The sequence below is a fragment of the Bos indicus x Bos taurus genome, chromosome 16 (genome assembly GCF_003369695.1).
Source record: "Bos indicus x Bos taurus breed Angus x Brahman F1 hybrid chromosome 16, Bos_hybrid_MaternalHap_v2.0, whole genome shotgun sequence".
Taxonomy (NCBI): Eukaryota; Metazoa; Chordata; class Mammalia; order Artiodactyla; family Bovidae; genus Bos; species Bos indicus x Bos taurus.
Genome location: NC_040091.1, coordinates 78594205 through 78608100, shown reverse-complemented (window position 1 = coordinate 78608100; position 13896 = coordinate 78594205). Strand labels below are relative to the sequence as shown.

The following is a 13896-nucleotide window of genomic DNA, read 5'->3' as shown; positions in this document are numbered from 1 at the left end:
CTCACCAACCGAATGCACACCGTGTGCCTGTGACACGACCACTGGAGACACAGCACCCTCCTGTGGGCATCCTGCCCGACCTGCTTAACTTGACTCTATCACGAAGACACGCTGACAGATCCAAATCGAGGGACCTTCTGTAAAATAAGTGGCCTACAGTTTTTCTAAGATAAAAACACATTTTAATAAAGGAAACAAATGGGCACTGCAGGCTGAGACAGTCCGGGGGTGCTGAGAGCTGGGACTTCCCACGTCTACCCCGCCCCCAGCCGTCTTATCCTGGGAGCACAGAGGGTGGGGGACCAGAGTGCGGGGCTGCCCAGCGGTTTCCCTCAGGTGCCTCCTGGGTGTCTTGGCCCAGGACCCCAGGAAGGTAGGGCAGGTGCCAGGCAGGGGGCACCAAGGTGCACCTGCCACCGGAGAGACAGAGAATAGAGAAGGGGCGGTGGAGGGGGTGCAGGCAAGGAGGGAGGGGAAAGAGAGGAGACATCAGAGGACAAGAGGGAAGAAAGCCAAAGACAACGGGCTGGCAGCAGGTGCCGGGAGGGGTGCAGGGAAGCGTCTCAGCTCCCGGGTTTCCATCGCCTCTTGTCCGGGGCAAGGTTCTGTGCACTGGTCCTTCTTACTGCCTGGGGCTCCCGCGGGGACACTGCCAGCGGCCAGACCCCGTCATGGGCGGCAGAGGACCAGGGGGCAGGGGGTGGCCCTGCGGGGACCAGCCTCCTCGTGCAAAGATACAGCACCTGAGGCAGGGACCTGACGCCCGGCCCTGCACGCAGCAGGGTGTGCAGGCTTCACCACGCCAGCACCGTGAGGACAAGGACAGACAACATGCCACCCAGGTTACAGAGCGGACGGAGACAAGCCAGTTAAACTCGGCGCATGGTCCCGGGCGGCTCTGCGAAGAGAAGAGAGGGGCAACAAAGGACACGAAGACAATGGCAAAGCTGAACTCGGGATTAGATGATGTAACGGCGAGCTAAATTTCCCGATTCTTAAGATTTTCAGATTATCTGAGACTTACTGTTCATCTTAGGAGACAGCCTGAAGCATTTAGGGGTAGAGGATACAGTGTCTCTAATTCATTAGATGCTTACTCCTTGGAAGGAAAGTTATGACCAACCTAGATAGCATATTCAAAAGCAGAGACATTACCTTGCCAACAAAGGTTCGTCTAGTCAAGGCTATGGTTTTTCCTGTGGTCATGTATGGATGTGAGAGTTGGACTGTGAAGAAGGCTGAGCGCTGAAGAATTGATGCTTTTGAACTGTGGTGTTGGAGAAGACTCTTGAGAGTCCCTTGGACTGCAAGGAGATCCAACCAGTCCATTCTGAAGGAGATCAGCCCTGGGATTTCTTTGGAAGGAATGATGCAAAAGCTGAAACTCCAGTACTTTGGCCACCTCATGCGAAGAGTTGACTCACTGGAAAAGACTCAGATGCTGGGAGGGATTGGGGGAAGGAGGAGAAGGGGACGACAGAGGATGAGATGGCTGGATGGTATCACTGACTCGATGGACGTGAGTCTGAGTGAACTCCGGGAGTTGGTGATGGACAGGGAGGCCTGGTGTGCTGCGATTCATGGGGTCGCAAAGAGTCGGACATGACTGAGCGACTGATCTGATCTGATGTATATATACATACATACACGTGTACTTGTGTCAGGGAAAGGGAAAGAATCATAGAACAAACGGGACAGAAGGTCAACAACTGATAACTCTGGGTGACGGGTATTGGGGAACTCCTACTATTTTTAGACATTTGACATTATGCTGAGAAAAGTCATGAAACCTCCAAACGCCCCAATCAGTCTTCTCCCAGTGTCCTCACATCACAGACCCACAGCACCTTCCAAGTGCACAAGCCTGGGGCCTGGGCGTCATCACTGCCGCCTCCCAGTCCCTCAAGCCCCAGATCAGACCCATCACCACGCCCAACCCAAAGCCCTCCCTTCTCACAGTCTCAACGCACACCTCCCAGTCCCGCTCTCAGGACTCTGCATCTGAACTACAACACAGTTGTAGTCACAGTTCGAAAGCGTCAATTTTTTGGTACTCAGCATCAGTTCTCTCCGACATTTGTCTCTGCAATGTTCACTCTTGCCCTGCTCCAAGCCATTCTCTACTGTAGCCAGAGTCTGCTTCTTTCCCGTGGGCAAACTTGATCAGGTGACACACCACACCAAGCCTCAGGGCTTTCGATGATGTCCAATTTCTTCAAGGACTCAGCGCCTTCCTCTGACCCCCAGGAAAGTGGCCTAGGCTTGCCTGCATCCCTGGATCACACAGTGCCTCTGCTGGCCACGCAGCCTCGGGACCACGCTCCTGTCCCCTGCACAGCCTCTGACACCCCGGTCACCACAGCTCAAAGTGCTCTTTCTCCCTACTCTTCACTCCCTTCCAGATTCTCAGGGGCCACTGACCCATCACTTTGGTCCAATTTCCCCTCAGTAAGCGGCAAAAACAGAGCAGTTTTCCTGTCTCTCCTTTACCTTAGAAAATGCACTTTTACTTTAAAGACTATTCGGTTCTACTAAAAAAAATGCATAGGTTTGTAAGATAGATGCGAAAACTTTAAAGATATTTGAAGTATAGGTAACTACTAGGAAATAAAAAGTCTGTTAGCCATAGACAGAACTCAAGGAATGTATCGCGTAAAGGTAAGTGGTGAGCAGCATATGCACACAGAAAGGCAATGCTGTTGTTCAGTCGCTCAGTCGTGTCCGATGCTTTCCGACCCTGTGGACTACAGCACACTAGGCTTCCCTGTCCTTCACTGCCTCCCTGAGTTTGCTCAAACTCATGCCCATCGAGTCAGTGATGCCATCCAACCATCTCATCCCTCTGCCGCCCTCTTCTGCCTTCACTTTTTCTCAGCATGAGGGTCTTTTCCAATGAGTCAGGTCTTTGCATCAGGTGGCCAGAGTATTTCATCTTAAGCTTTAGCATCAGTCCTTCCAATGAATATTCAGGACTGATTTGCTTTAGGATTGACTGGTTTGATCTCCTTACTGTCGAAGGGACTGTCAAGAGTCTTCTCCAACACCACAGTTCAAAAGCATCAATTGTTCAGTGCTCAGCCTTCTTTATGGTCCAACTCTCACATCCGTACATGACTACTGCAAAAATTACAGCTTTGAAGTGTATGTATTTTGGTCAGCAAAGTGATGTCTCTGCTTTTTAATACGCTGTCTAGGTTTGTCATAGCTTCCCTTCCAAGCAGCAAGTGTCTTTTTTAATTTCATAGCTGCAGTCACCATCCACAGTGATTCTGAAGTCCAAGAAAATAAAGTCTGTCACTGTTTCCACTTTTTCCTCTTCTATTTGCCATGAAGTGATGGGACCATATGCCATGATCTTAGTTTTTTAAATGTTGAGTTTTAAGCCAGCTTTCTCACTTTCCTCTTTCACCCTCATCAAGAGGGTCTTTAGTTCCTCTTCACTTTTTGCCATTAAGGTAGTATCATCTGTGTATCTGACGTTTTTGATATTTCTCCCAGAAATCTTGATTTCAGCTCATGATTCACCCAGCCTGGCATTTTGCATGATGTATTCTGCATATAAGTTAAATAAGCAGGGTGACAATATACAGCCTTGACGTACTCCTTTCCCAATTTGGAACCAGTCCGTTGTTCCATGTCTGGTTCTATCTGTTGCTTCTTGAGCCACATACAGGTTTCTCAGGAGGCAGGTAAGGTGGTCTGGTATTCCCAACTCTTTAAGAATTTTCAATGAAGCAGATGTTTTTCTGGAACTCCCTTGCTTTCTCTGTGATCCAACGGATGTTGCCAATTTGATTTCTGGTTCCTCTGTCTCTTCTAAACCCAGCTTGTCCATTTCGAAGTTCTTGGCTCAGGCACTGCTGAAGCCTAGTGTGAGGGATTCTGAGTGCTCTAGCATGTGAAATGCGTGCAACCGTACCATCGTGTGAACGCTCTTTGGTCTCGCCCTTCTTCGGGCCTAAAATGAAAAGTGACCTTCTCCAGTCCTGTGGCCACTGATGAGTTTTCCAAATTTGCTGGCATACTCAGTGCAGTACTTTAACAGCATCATCTTTTAGGATTTTAAATAGCTCAGCTGGAATTCCATAAATATTTATGATAATTAAATATGCATGAGACTAAACAAACAACAGGCAGTGAACACTACATATACACGAACACTTCATAGTCTGAATGCTTAAGCGAGCCACCCATTGGTGATACTCACTCTGGCCTATGCATCCTCTGCCCTAGAGGCATGAGACCCACTCCGATTCAGCAGGCTTCCCGACATGCCTGACGCGTGGGGAAGCTGTGGCAGGCATGCTGTCCCTTGCCTCCCTGATGGAGCGAGCGTGTGGCCTGCGTCACTGTGGGCCTCCGTGTTCCAACCTCGGCTCCGACTGGTGTGAGCACACCATCTGTAGGTGAGGCTGCTATAGCAGAAAGTGGTGGACGAAGCTCAGGACGAAGCGCAGGGGGTTCACTTTGTCCTACACGTGTCAACCCACCCCACCTCTCCCCTCACTTCTGTCGACTGATTTAACAAACCATGTGACATAAGCACTCTGACCTGGTTTGTGAGCTTTTCTGCTCCATGACCTTTGGGGTGGGTGCCTGGCAGTGCACTTGGAGGCTAGGGTTCATCGAGGACATTTCCCCCAGGGTACCCAGACACTTAATTCAGGGAAGAATATTCCAAGTAACAAATGAAGAAGTCATGGCAGAAAGAGAAATAACGAGACATTAAGTGCCTCCTGGTGGAAGTACAAAATCTATGAAGCATGCCAAAAAAAAAAAAATCAAACATGAATCCATTTAATTCTCTAAATTTAGCTGTCAGTATATAAGAAATACAGGGGGCCAAAAAAAAAAAGGGAAGAGAGAGAGAGACAAAATTGTAAAGATGGCCCTAATTCGATACTGACTGGAACAAATGAACTGGAAGACAAAGAGTGAAAACATGAGGGCGAGGTAGAGCGGTGTGATGATGGCGGGACTTCAGTCACATTTAAAAAGGGAGCCCCTCGATAACGGGGGACACGCGCACCCCAGTGCTCACGGCTGCACTACTCACAACGGCCAAGATGTGGAAGCAGCCTAGGTGTCCGCTGACAGAGGAACGGATTAAGAAGATGTGGCACATATATCCCAGGGAGTATGACTCATCCATAGAAAGGAATGAAATTGTGTCTTTGCAGAGACATGGATGGACCTAGAGACCATCACACAGAGTGAAGTAAGTCAGAAAGAGAAAAATATTGTACTGTAACACACATATATGGAATCCAGAAAAACGGTACAGGTGAACCTATTTGCAAAGAGAAACAGACACACAGACATAGAGACAAAACAAGGGCACTGAGGACGGGAGTGGAGGGGTGGACGAACGGGGAGACTGGGGTGGACACACACACACTGTGGGTACCACGCGTGAAACAGGTAACCACTGAGGCCTGCTGTGAGCACGGGGAGCTCTGCTCAGTGCTCTGTGCATAGCAGGAACCAACGCAGCACTGCCAAGCAACTCAACGCCAATAAAAAAAGAAAGGGAGCCCCGACTTCTGGAGACACTCGTACATTTATTGATGAAATGACTGGATGGCAGGGATTTGCTTCAAAAGACGGGCAAGGGGACAGATAAATCAAGGTTGGCCATGAGCTGCTGACTGTGGAGGTTGGGTAAAGAGTACATGGAAGTTTCCTGCTGATGTATATACCTGAGATCTCCTCTCATTGAGCAGCTTTGTCTGTTTAAAGAGAAAGAAGGGTGTAAGAGAAGAGCAGAGCACTTTCTGTGATGCTGGGAAGAGCCCCGGCCTGTGTGGGACATGAGAGGACCCTGGAGTAGGGGCCATTCCTAAGTAAAAAAAAAAGAAAAATCTCTCTTAACACTCCCCACAATATCATCTTTCCTTCCCTGTGTCCAGCTGACTTCCCACTAAATCTGCCTTCTGTACCTCTGGACTCGTGAATCTCTGCCTGTCTCACCTCTTCAAAAAATATGAGGTATCAAAAGTAAAATTTCAAGGACTTACAGTCAAGCCCTCTAAAACCCATAAAAGAAAGTGGAGATAGCTTTAAAAAAAAAAAAAAAAAGGACAGTTCTGCTGTTCAGAACCTGTTAAAATACAAAATTCTACAAAATGCACCAATCAGGGAAAAATGTACAAGTCAGCAATCTCGTAATTTGAATGTCATTTTAAAAAAAAATGAGAGAGAATGGAAAACAAGAAGCTGAGAGAGAATCTTGAAAGAAGTGGTAAAATGCCAGCAGAAAAAAAGTGAAACCGTCTACTTTGAAGCTTTCCTTTGCTGAGGACAAATGCCATTTCAGATATATTTTATTTCAAGAGCCTAAAGTACTTAAAAATTGTTCGTACTCCCCATTTTAGAGCTAGAAAGTAGTTTGAAGGAGTGAGCTGGGAGTGGGTCTGCTGAACTCCTATGACGCACAGGCTGCTGCCCACAACAAGGAAGGATCCATCCAGCTGTGCTGCAGCAGGGACCCCTGCCTCACAGTTGTAAATGAAGAAACACAGTATCTACTTAATAGGGTCGTTCTCAGAATTAAAAAAATAATGCGTATAAAATGCTCAGAACTATACCTGACACAAAGTATGTGTTCAATAAACTATAGTGGCTTTCTTAAAAAATCTAACATGCCTAGGATAATTTACTTATCTACTAAATAAATACCAAAGTCCTTAATGTGGCCTCTCGAGCAATCCCACCTTACCTTTCAAGCTGGATCTCCTGCACTCAGCACAGAGGCCTCCTGCAAGCTCAGGTCTCTGTTGCTGCACTGACACCCCCGGCTCTGGGCTCCCTGCCTGCACATGCACGGTGGGCTCCGCCTGCCACGCCTACTCTCCACTCGGCCGGCCCCCCTCCCTGGTCCCCACCATCTCCACTGCCCCGGCTTTCTTCACAGACCGCTGGGAATGCCAGTGCCCTCCACAGCGCCCCCAGCTCCTTCCGTTCTCCAGGGCACTGGCCAGTTACGCAGCTCCAGGATTTCGCCTGAACTCTGCTACGGTTACACACTGACCATACCTCTGTACTAGAGCACAAGCTCTCAGAAGACGGGCCCAGTTTATACACCTGCAGCCTCTGACCCAGCTAAGAAGACCACCACTGGAAAATTTCCCCTTCCAGGGCCTCAGTGTTTTCACACTTTCTTAATTCTCCCCCTAACTTGGATTGCTCTAATTCCGACTTCTCTTCCTCAGCCTCCTCCCGAAACTATTCTCAGTGTTCACTACCCTAGATTCTGTCTCAAATCTTCTCTCCCTCTATGTTTCATCTCCTTCCCAGTTCAATGACACTTCATACACAGAAGATTCCCAAATTGCTATTTTGTAGCCTCGCCTGGTCAACCCTCCTCCATACCCACATTTACAGCTGCCTACCTTATTGGATTTCTCAGATAACATGTTGGCCAACACATCAAGTTCAAGGTTCCCCAGAACAAAGCTGACTTCCCCTTCCCACTGGCCGCTCCCCGCTCAGCCAATGGCACCTGACTCACCCTCTCAGTCTCCGACAGCAAAGCTCAAGTAACCCGGTTCTCCTTACAACCTCAAGTGACCTCGCCCCCTTCCCAGGCATTCCAAATTCAGCCCTTTAGAAACACCAGGGACTAGGTCTCAGCAGTGTTTTTGCTACCTTTGCCTCTTTTCCATTAATCCGACTCCTACCCATACAGGACAGTGGTAGAGAGGGCAGCTGAAAACAGGCACAGAACACACGGTCGTATGCGGGGTGGTGTGGGGCGAGGCCCTGAACCCCTGGGCCTCATTTCCTCATCAGCGACCCTGCACAGCTCCACCTCTCAAGGCTGTTATGAGGACCAAAATGAGATGGAACACAGAAAGAGACTGACACACAGGAAGAACTCAATAAACATTACCGGCGTTTCCATGCTGCCACCTCAGCTCTCACGACCTCATGCCCAGACTCCTGTGAGAACTTCCCAAACCGGCCTCTCTGCTCCAGGCTCCCTTCACCACAGTGCTGGCCACTGAGAGCACAATTTCACACGTGCATGAGAGTCGGGTCTCATGCAGGATTTTGACAAAATGTATTGGGATACACAAAGAAGCATAATAAGGAGTATTTATAGTATCAGATAAAAAAAGCATATTAAATAAAAATAGCAGATAAATAGCATATTAAAAAGCAGAGACATTACTTTGCCAACAAAGGTCCATCTAGTCAATGGACCATCTATGATTTTTCCAGTAGTAACGTATGGATGTGAGATTTGGACCATAAAGAAAGCTGAGCGCAAAAGAATTGATGTGTTTGAACTGTGATGTTGGAGAAGACTCTTGAGAGTCCCTTGGACTGCAAGGAGATCCAACCAGTCAATCCTAAAGGAAATCAGCCCTGAATTTTCACTGGAAGGACTGATGCTGAATCTACGATACTTTGGCCACCTGATGCGAAGAACTGACTCATTAGAAAAGACCCTGATGCTGGGAAAGATTGAAGGCAGGAGGAGAAGGGGACGACAGGATGAGATGGTTGGATGGCATCACCAACTCAATGGACATGAGTTTGGGCAAGCTCCGGGAGTTGGTGAGGCCTGGCGTTGCTGCAGTCCATGGGGTCACAAAGAGTTGGACGTGAATAAGCAACTGAACTAAACTGATAATAGCAGATGGGCTTCCCAGGTGGCATTAGTGGTAAAGAACCTGGCTGTCAATGAAAGAGACCTAAGAGATGCAGGTTCGACCCCTGGGTCAGGAAGAGGGCATGGCAACCCATTCCGGTATTCTTGCCTGGAGAATCCCATAGACAGAGGAGCCTGGTGGGCTACAGTCCATGGGGTCACAAAGAGTTGGACATGACTGAAGTGACTTAGCACACACACATAAGAGCAGATGATTTTATACTCTGCTATATATATATTCTGTAGTTCATACCACACACTACATGGTACGAAAGGGAGGAAGACAGTTGATGAGGTTGAAACGATAAAGCAACACCAGGAAGTGGGTCTCAATGCCAAGTGAAGAACAAATGCTGGCAATTCCCGGGTGGTCCAGTGGTTAGGACTCTAGTGTTAGGGTAAAGAAGAGGCATTTTCACTGCCATTGCCCAGGTTACACGATCAAGAAAAAAGAACTCCAAATGTGAGAACTTTGCGAACTTAAAGCAAAGTTATACCATTGCATAAATGGATGAAGCTATTCAAATACACCAGACACAGCACAGTTCAACTTTCCCTTCTGCAATTTGCTTAAAGTAATTAGAGCATCTTACCTGTTTACTAAAATTCACCTAAACAAACTTATTTTTCATTTGATCGAAGTTGTATCTGCCTCCTCCCACAAAATAAACTATTAAGATTTGGGTTATTTGGAACATTTTCAGTGTAAAGAAAAAGAGTATGATTTCAATCTCAAATTAAGTAAATACTCCATCTGCTTTCTAGGTATTACAATGCCAGTGCTTTATTTATTTTTAAAGTTCAATAACTTCATTCTATGCCCACAATTGATTTCCAGCTATCATCTTAAATGAGTTTTCTGATATATAGCTCTAAAATTTAATATGTCAAAAGTTAGAAAGTTTCTCACAGAAAAAGACTAAATCAGGACCTGAGAATCCTACATGCCATCATTAAAGAAGGAATGTTCATAAGTCATAACTTAAAAGAGAGCTAGTGTTTTGAATGATTCACTGAATACCACTAGGCAATACCTCTGAAATATGCTGTCTACTAACACGTGTCATAAAACAGTGTCTGCAGCAAATGCAGAAAATTATATCCAAAGAAATGAAACCTTACCTTTTTTCTACTCACCCCATATAAATTTATACTTTGAAAGACTGTTGAATAAGAATAAACAAAACGTACATACATAACCCTCATAATAATACACTGATTTCTCCTCACTAAGGGACTTTCTCATGGTGTTTTTAAGCTTGTTTTTCATTGCATTTTGAATATGACTTTTATCCATGCCAATCGCTGCCAAGACAAATATAAGTGCCAACATCATTCATCTAAACCATCTGAGAGTAATATCTGCCGTTATTTAAAGAAAACAAATAAGTAAATAAGACTTTCAACGTGTACTATATGGACATTTTGCACACCTGGCAGATAAGAGGCTTACTCTGCAAAGTGGCGGAAGGAGGAAAGGCTTGCAGGACCTGCCAGATGTTTAATCTTGAGCGAACGGGTCTGAGCTCGTTCCCTCATCTGTGAAACGAGAACACTATCCTTCTAGAGGGATGCTGTGGGACTTACAGAGCAGTGTGTTTGAAGCATCAGACACAGAAGAGGTGTGCCTGTTCCACCCACACCCAACCCTTTAGAGTCAGACACTCAAGTCAAAGCTTATGCCTGCCCTTACTCAAAGTGTGACCATGGGGAAGCTGTTTAACCTCTCTCTCCACTGGGGACCTTGCATTTTTACCTACATCACAGAGCTGCTGTGGGCCCTGAGCGTACAACAGAATGCACAGCATCTCACACACCTCCTGCACACAACACATTCCACGGGTGCTCTGCTTCTTCCTCTTCTCTTCTCCTCCAAGCAGGTTCAACGCCTGCTCCTCAAGAGGTCCAGGATCTAGTAAACCTGCCTGACATGCACCCAGAGAGCAGGCCTTTTTCTGGTCAGGAATCCTCATGAATCCAGGGCAACATGGACAGCTGTACTACAAGATTCTTCCCAGTTTCAGGAGGAAAGAAAATATTTTTGCTATCCCCTCTGCATTCCATTTTGTACACACCGCTTTTCCACAGCGGTGGAAATATTTCTCTTTCTCCATCTTTTCTAAACACTTAGATAGCTTCCATTTCTCCTCTAAATGGGTATTAGCTTCAGGAAACAAAAATACTCTAACACTTTGTGTTTCCTCCCAGGTGTTACTCTACACATTCAGTTTCAACAAAATCTCTAAGATCTAAATTATTTCAAAGTAAATTTTTTATTATATTGACTCCTGATGCCAGTTTTAAAACCTTTAAAGTCTTTCTACTTCAATACAAAGCATTAGAATTCAAATAAAACAAAAGCTGTCATAAACATCAAATCCAGGTAAGATGAAGTTTCCCTCAAAAGTAATTTAAATAATTTTCTAAACGCTGAGATTCATTCGCTAGTTAACTAAATATGCAGTCCTGCTAGTCGCCTGTGTATGTATTCAGCTGTGTATGTTTGAACAGTTAAGAATGAATTAAACCATTTACCCACATATTTTCATGATCCTAAAACTGGAAATAAGCCATCCTCTTCCCCTCAAAAAAAAACAAAAAAACAAAAACCTGTATTTAACATCTGGAGAAAAGTCTGTATATTAAGAAACTTTTCAAAAGATATTTTACATATCCAAAATTTATTAACTAGGGCACAGAAATCTTACAGAATGACTCAAAGCTATCAGACGACACCACCTTCATGGAAAAATCTCCGAGTGAAAAGCTATATCTTTCAGAGCTCCACAACAGGGGCTCCTAAAGCACCAGCCAAGGAATTACACAGGAGGCCCTTTTCCTGTTATTTTGCAAAGACTGGGTTAAGGCGGGAGTGTCTGACTTCCACTGCGCTATACAGTTTGTGTCAACAGCACATGCCCTCAAAAAACTCTATTAAAAAAAAATTCTTTTTAAATCCCACAGTAGGGAGTTGTTGTTTCTTTTAATTTATGAAACCAAAATGTTTGGGAAAAGGAATGTGTCTGAACACGAAATGAAAACAGTACGTGACAGTCAGCAAGCTAAATACTGGGTTTAAATAACTGGTCTAACAGAGCCTGGACCGTGTACGGAGGACACAGGCTTAAAGAAGGACCACAAAAACTAAAAACCTGCACTCGGCCGGGGCCGCCGTACAGCCCACGGAGCCTGACTCGCAGCCATGGTTACAAATGTCAGAATCAACGTAGTCTGTGCGCCAAGCCACCTCCTTCCAATAATAACGAAACCAACTCAGATTTCTCGGCGCTGTAATCACAGCTATGACTGCGGGGGAAATGAATGCAGCACAATGAGGAAAATACCACAAATTAAAACCACCTCGTGTGAAAACGTGACAAAATTGGTCACTGGCGGGGGGGGGGGGGGGGGGGGGACAACAAACACCCACTTCTGCTATCCAATGAAAGAAATCTGGCGCATCCCACCTGCCCAAACCGGAGGCTCTTGACTGAAGAGCAAGCCCGCGCTACCCCCCCTTTCTCCTCCTCGCATCGCCCATCGCGTCCCCGAGCCTGTGCGCCGAGCCAGGCGGGGAGGGGGGGACCAGAGGACGGAAACAAAACCTGGATGCGCGCAGCTGCGGGGGAGGGAGGCATGGGGCGGCCACCGCCTACCTGTCCCGAAGGCCTTGGCCACCAGCCAGGCCAGATTGCAGGCGATTTTGGCTCTGGAGAAGTCGTAGTGGTCGAAGGGCTTGATGGCCGGAACAATGAACGTCCTCCTCCCGTCCCGGGGGTCCGCGGCATCCCCCATCCTCACGCGCTCCGGGCGCCGGCCCACCCTTCACATGGCGCGGCCGGCCGCGGGGCCGGGGGGTCGGGGTCCCGGCCGAAGTCCCCGGGCCCCTCAGAGCATCGGGCAGGCCCCGCGCCCGGCCCGGGGCGAGGCGACGCCGCGTCCGGCCGCCCCGCGAGCCTCCCGCGAACGCGCGTGCGGGCGCCTCCCCTTTGTCTCGGCGCGGCGGGGCCCGGGCGCGGCGGGGGCGTCCTCAGCGGTCACGTCGCGGGGGCCGTCCAGCCATCGCGCCGCCCTCCGCGCACGGCCCGCCGAGGGGCGCCCCGCCGGTCGGAGCCCCGGGGCCTCGCCGGAGCGACGCGGTCGGGGGAGTCGGGCGGCCCCCGCCCGGCGCTGACGGAGCCGAGAACGTCAAAGTCCCTGCGGCGCCGGCAGTCCCCCTCGTCGCGCTCGCCCTCCGCCGCCGCGCGGACGCCGTCAGCCCGCCGCTCGGGCCCCGCCCGGCCAGCCCCGGCCCGCGCTCCGCCTGCGGCCGCCCGCGCGCTCGCCGCCTCAGCCGCCGCCGCTGCGGTTTTTTCCGGCTGCCGCACTGAGACCGCGCGGCGGCGCCGTCTGCGCATGCGCCCTCGCGCCGGCCCGCCCCGCCCGCCGCCCGGCCGGGTCCCGGCGACCCGCGGAGCATGCGCGGTGGGCGCGGCCGCGCGGCGGGCCTCGCCAGTGCGCGTCCAGGCGTCCGGGCCCGGCGCGCGGCGGCCGCTGGCCCTGCTGGCGCGGGAGGGAGGAAGCGGGGATGCGGGCCTGGCTGGGGCTTTCGGGCTTTCGCGAGCCGGTGCTGAGGCACAGAGAGCTGATGTTTATTGAAGTACTTGTTCGGGGACGCACACTTTGCGTCCCGTCTCGTCCTCGAGGTGACCCTGGGGGTGGGTGTCATCGCTGGCGGGCCGCAAAGGTACAGAGCTCAAGTGGGGTGACTGGGCGCTTGACCCGGGTCGAGGCCTCGGGTCTCTCCGCTTCAGCGGCCTCCCTCGGAGGGGCGCAGCCTCGGCGCGTCAGGACCCGGCGTGTCAGTTCCTGCGAGCGCGAGGCTGGCGTCCGCAAACCCTCGTGGCTCCATCTTGGCAGAGAAGAACGGGCTCCTGTCAGAGGTCTGCCTCCCGGCTCTCTGTGCTCCTTCCGGCGCCTCGGCTCACACCCACACGACCCGCCCGTCTCTCACGGGAATCACCTCCTGCTGGAAGCCCTCCCGGACGGGGCCGTCAGGCGGGCGCTCCCCTGGCTCCCCCGACGCACACCCAGCGCCGTGTTCTTGTCGTCTCCGCACCGGCCCCTACACACAGTCGTCTCTTTCCCGCCGGTGACAGCGTCTGCCTCTCCACGCGCGTGGGGCCCAGCCCATAGGAGTTGCTCAAGTAGTGTTCACGCTTGTTGGTCTGCTTTAATTCTTCATTTCTCGCAATATCTCC

At 49.6% G+C, this 13896-nt stretch overlaps 1 protein-coding gene across 4 annotated transcripts in view; it reads right to left on the bottom strand.

Annotated features, from left to right (window-relative positions):
• Nucleotides 1–12610, bottom strand: part of CAMSAP2 (calmodulin regulated spectrin associated protein family member 2) — a 97238-nt gene extending 84628 nt beyond the window's left edge. For 2 of the 4 annotated variants that reach the window (XM_027565814.1, XM_027565816.1), the window contains exon 1: nt 12313–12451. In XM_027565814.1, coding sequence (XP_027421615.1) covers nt 12313–12451 — 139 coding nt within the window. Of the gene's footprint in view, nt 1–12312 lie in introns of all 4 variants that reach the window. The other 2 variants (XM_027565813.1, XM_027565815.1) reach the window with 2 other exon arrangements.
• Nucleotides 12611–13896: the final 1286 nt, after the last annotated feature.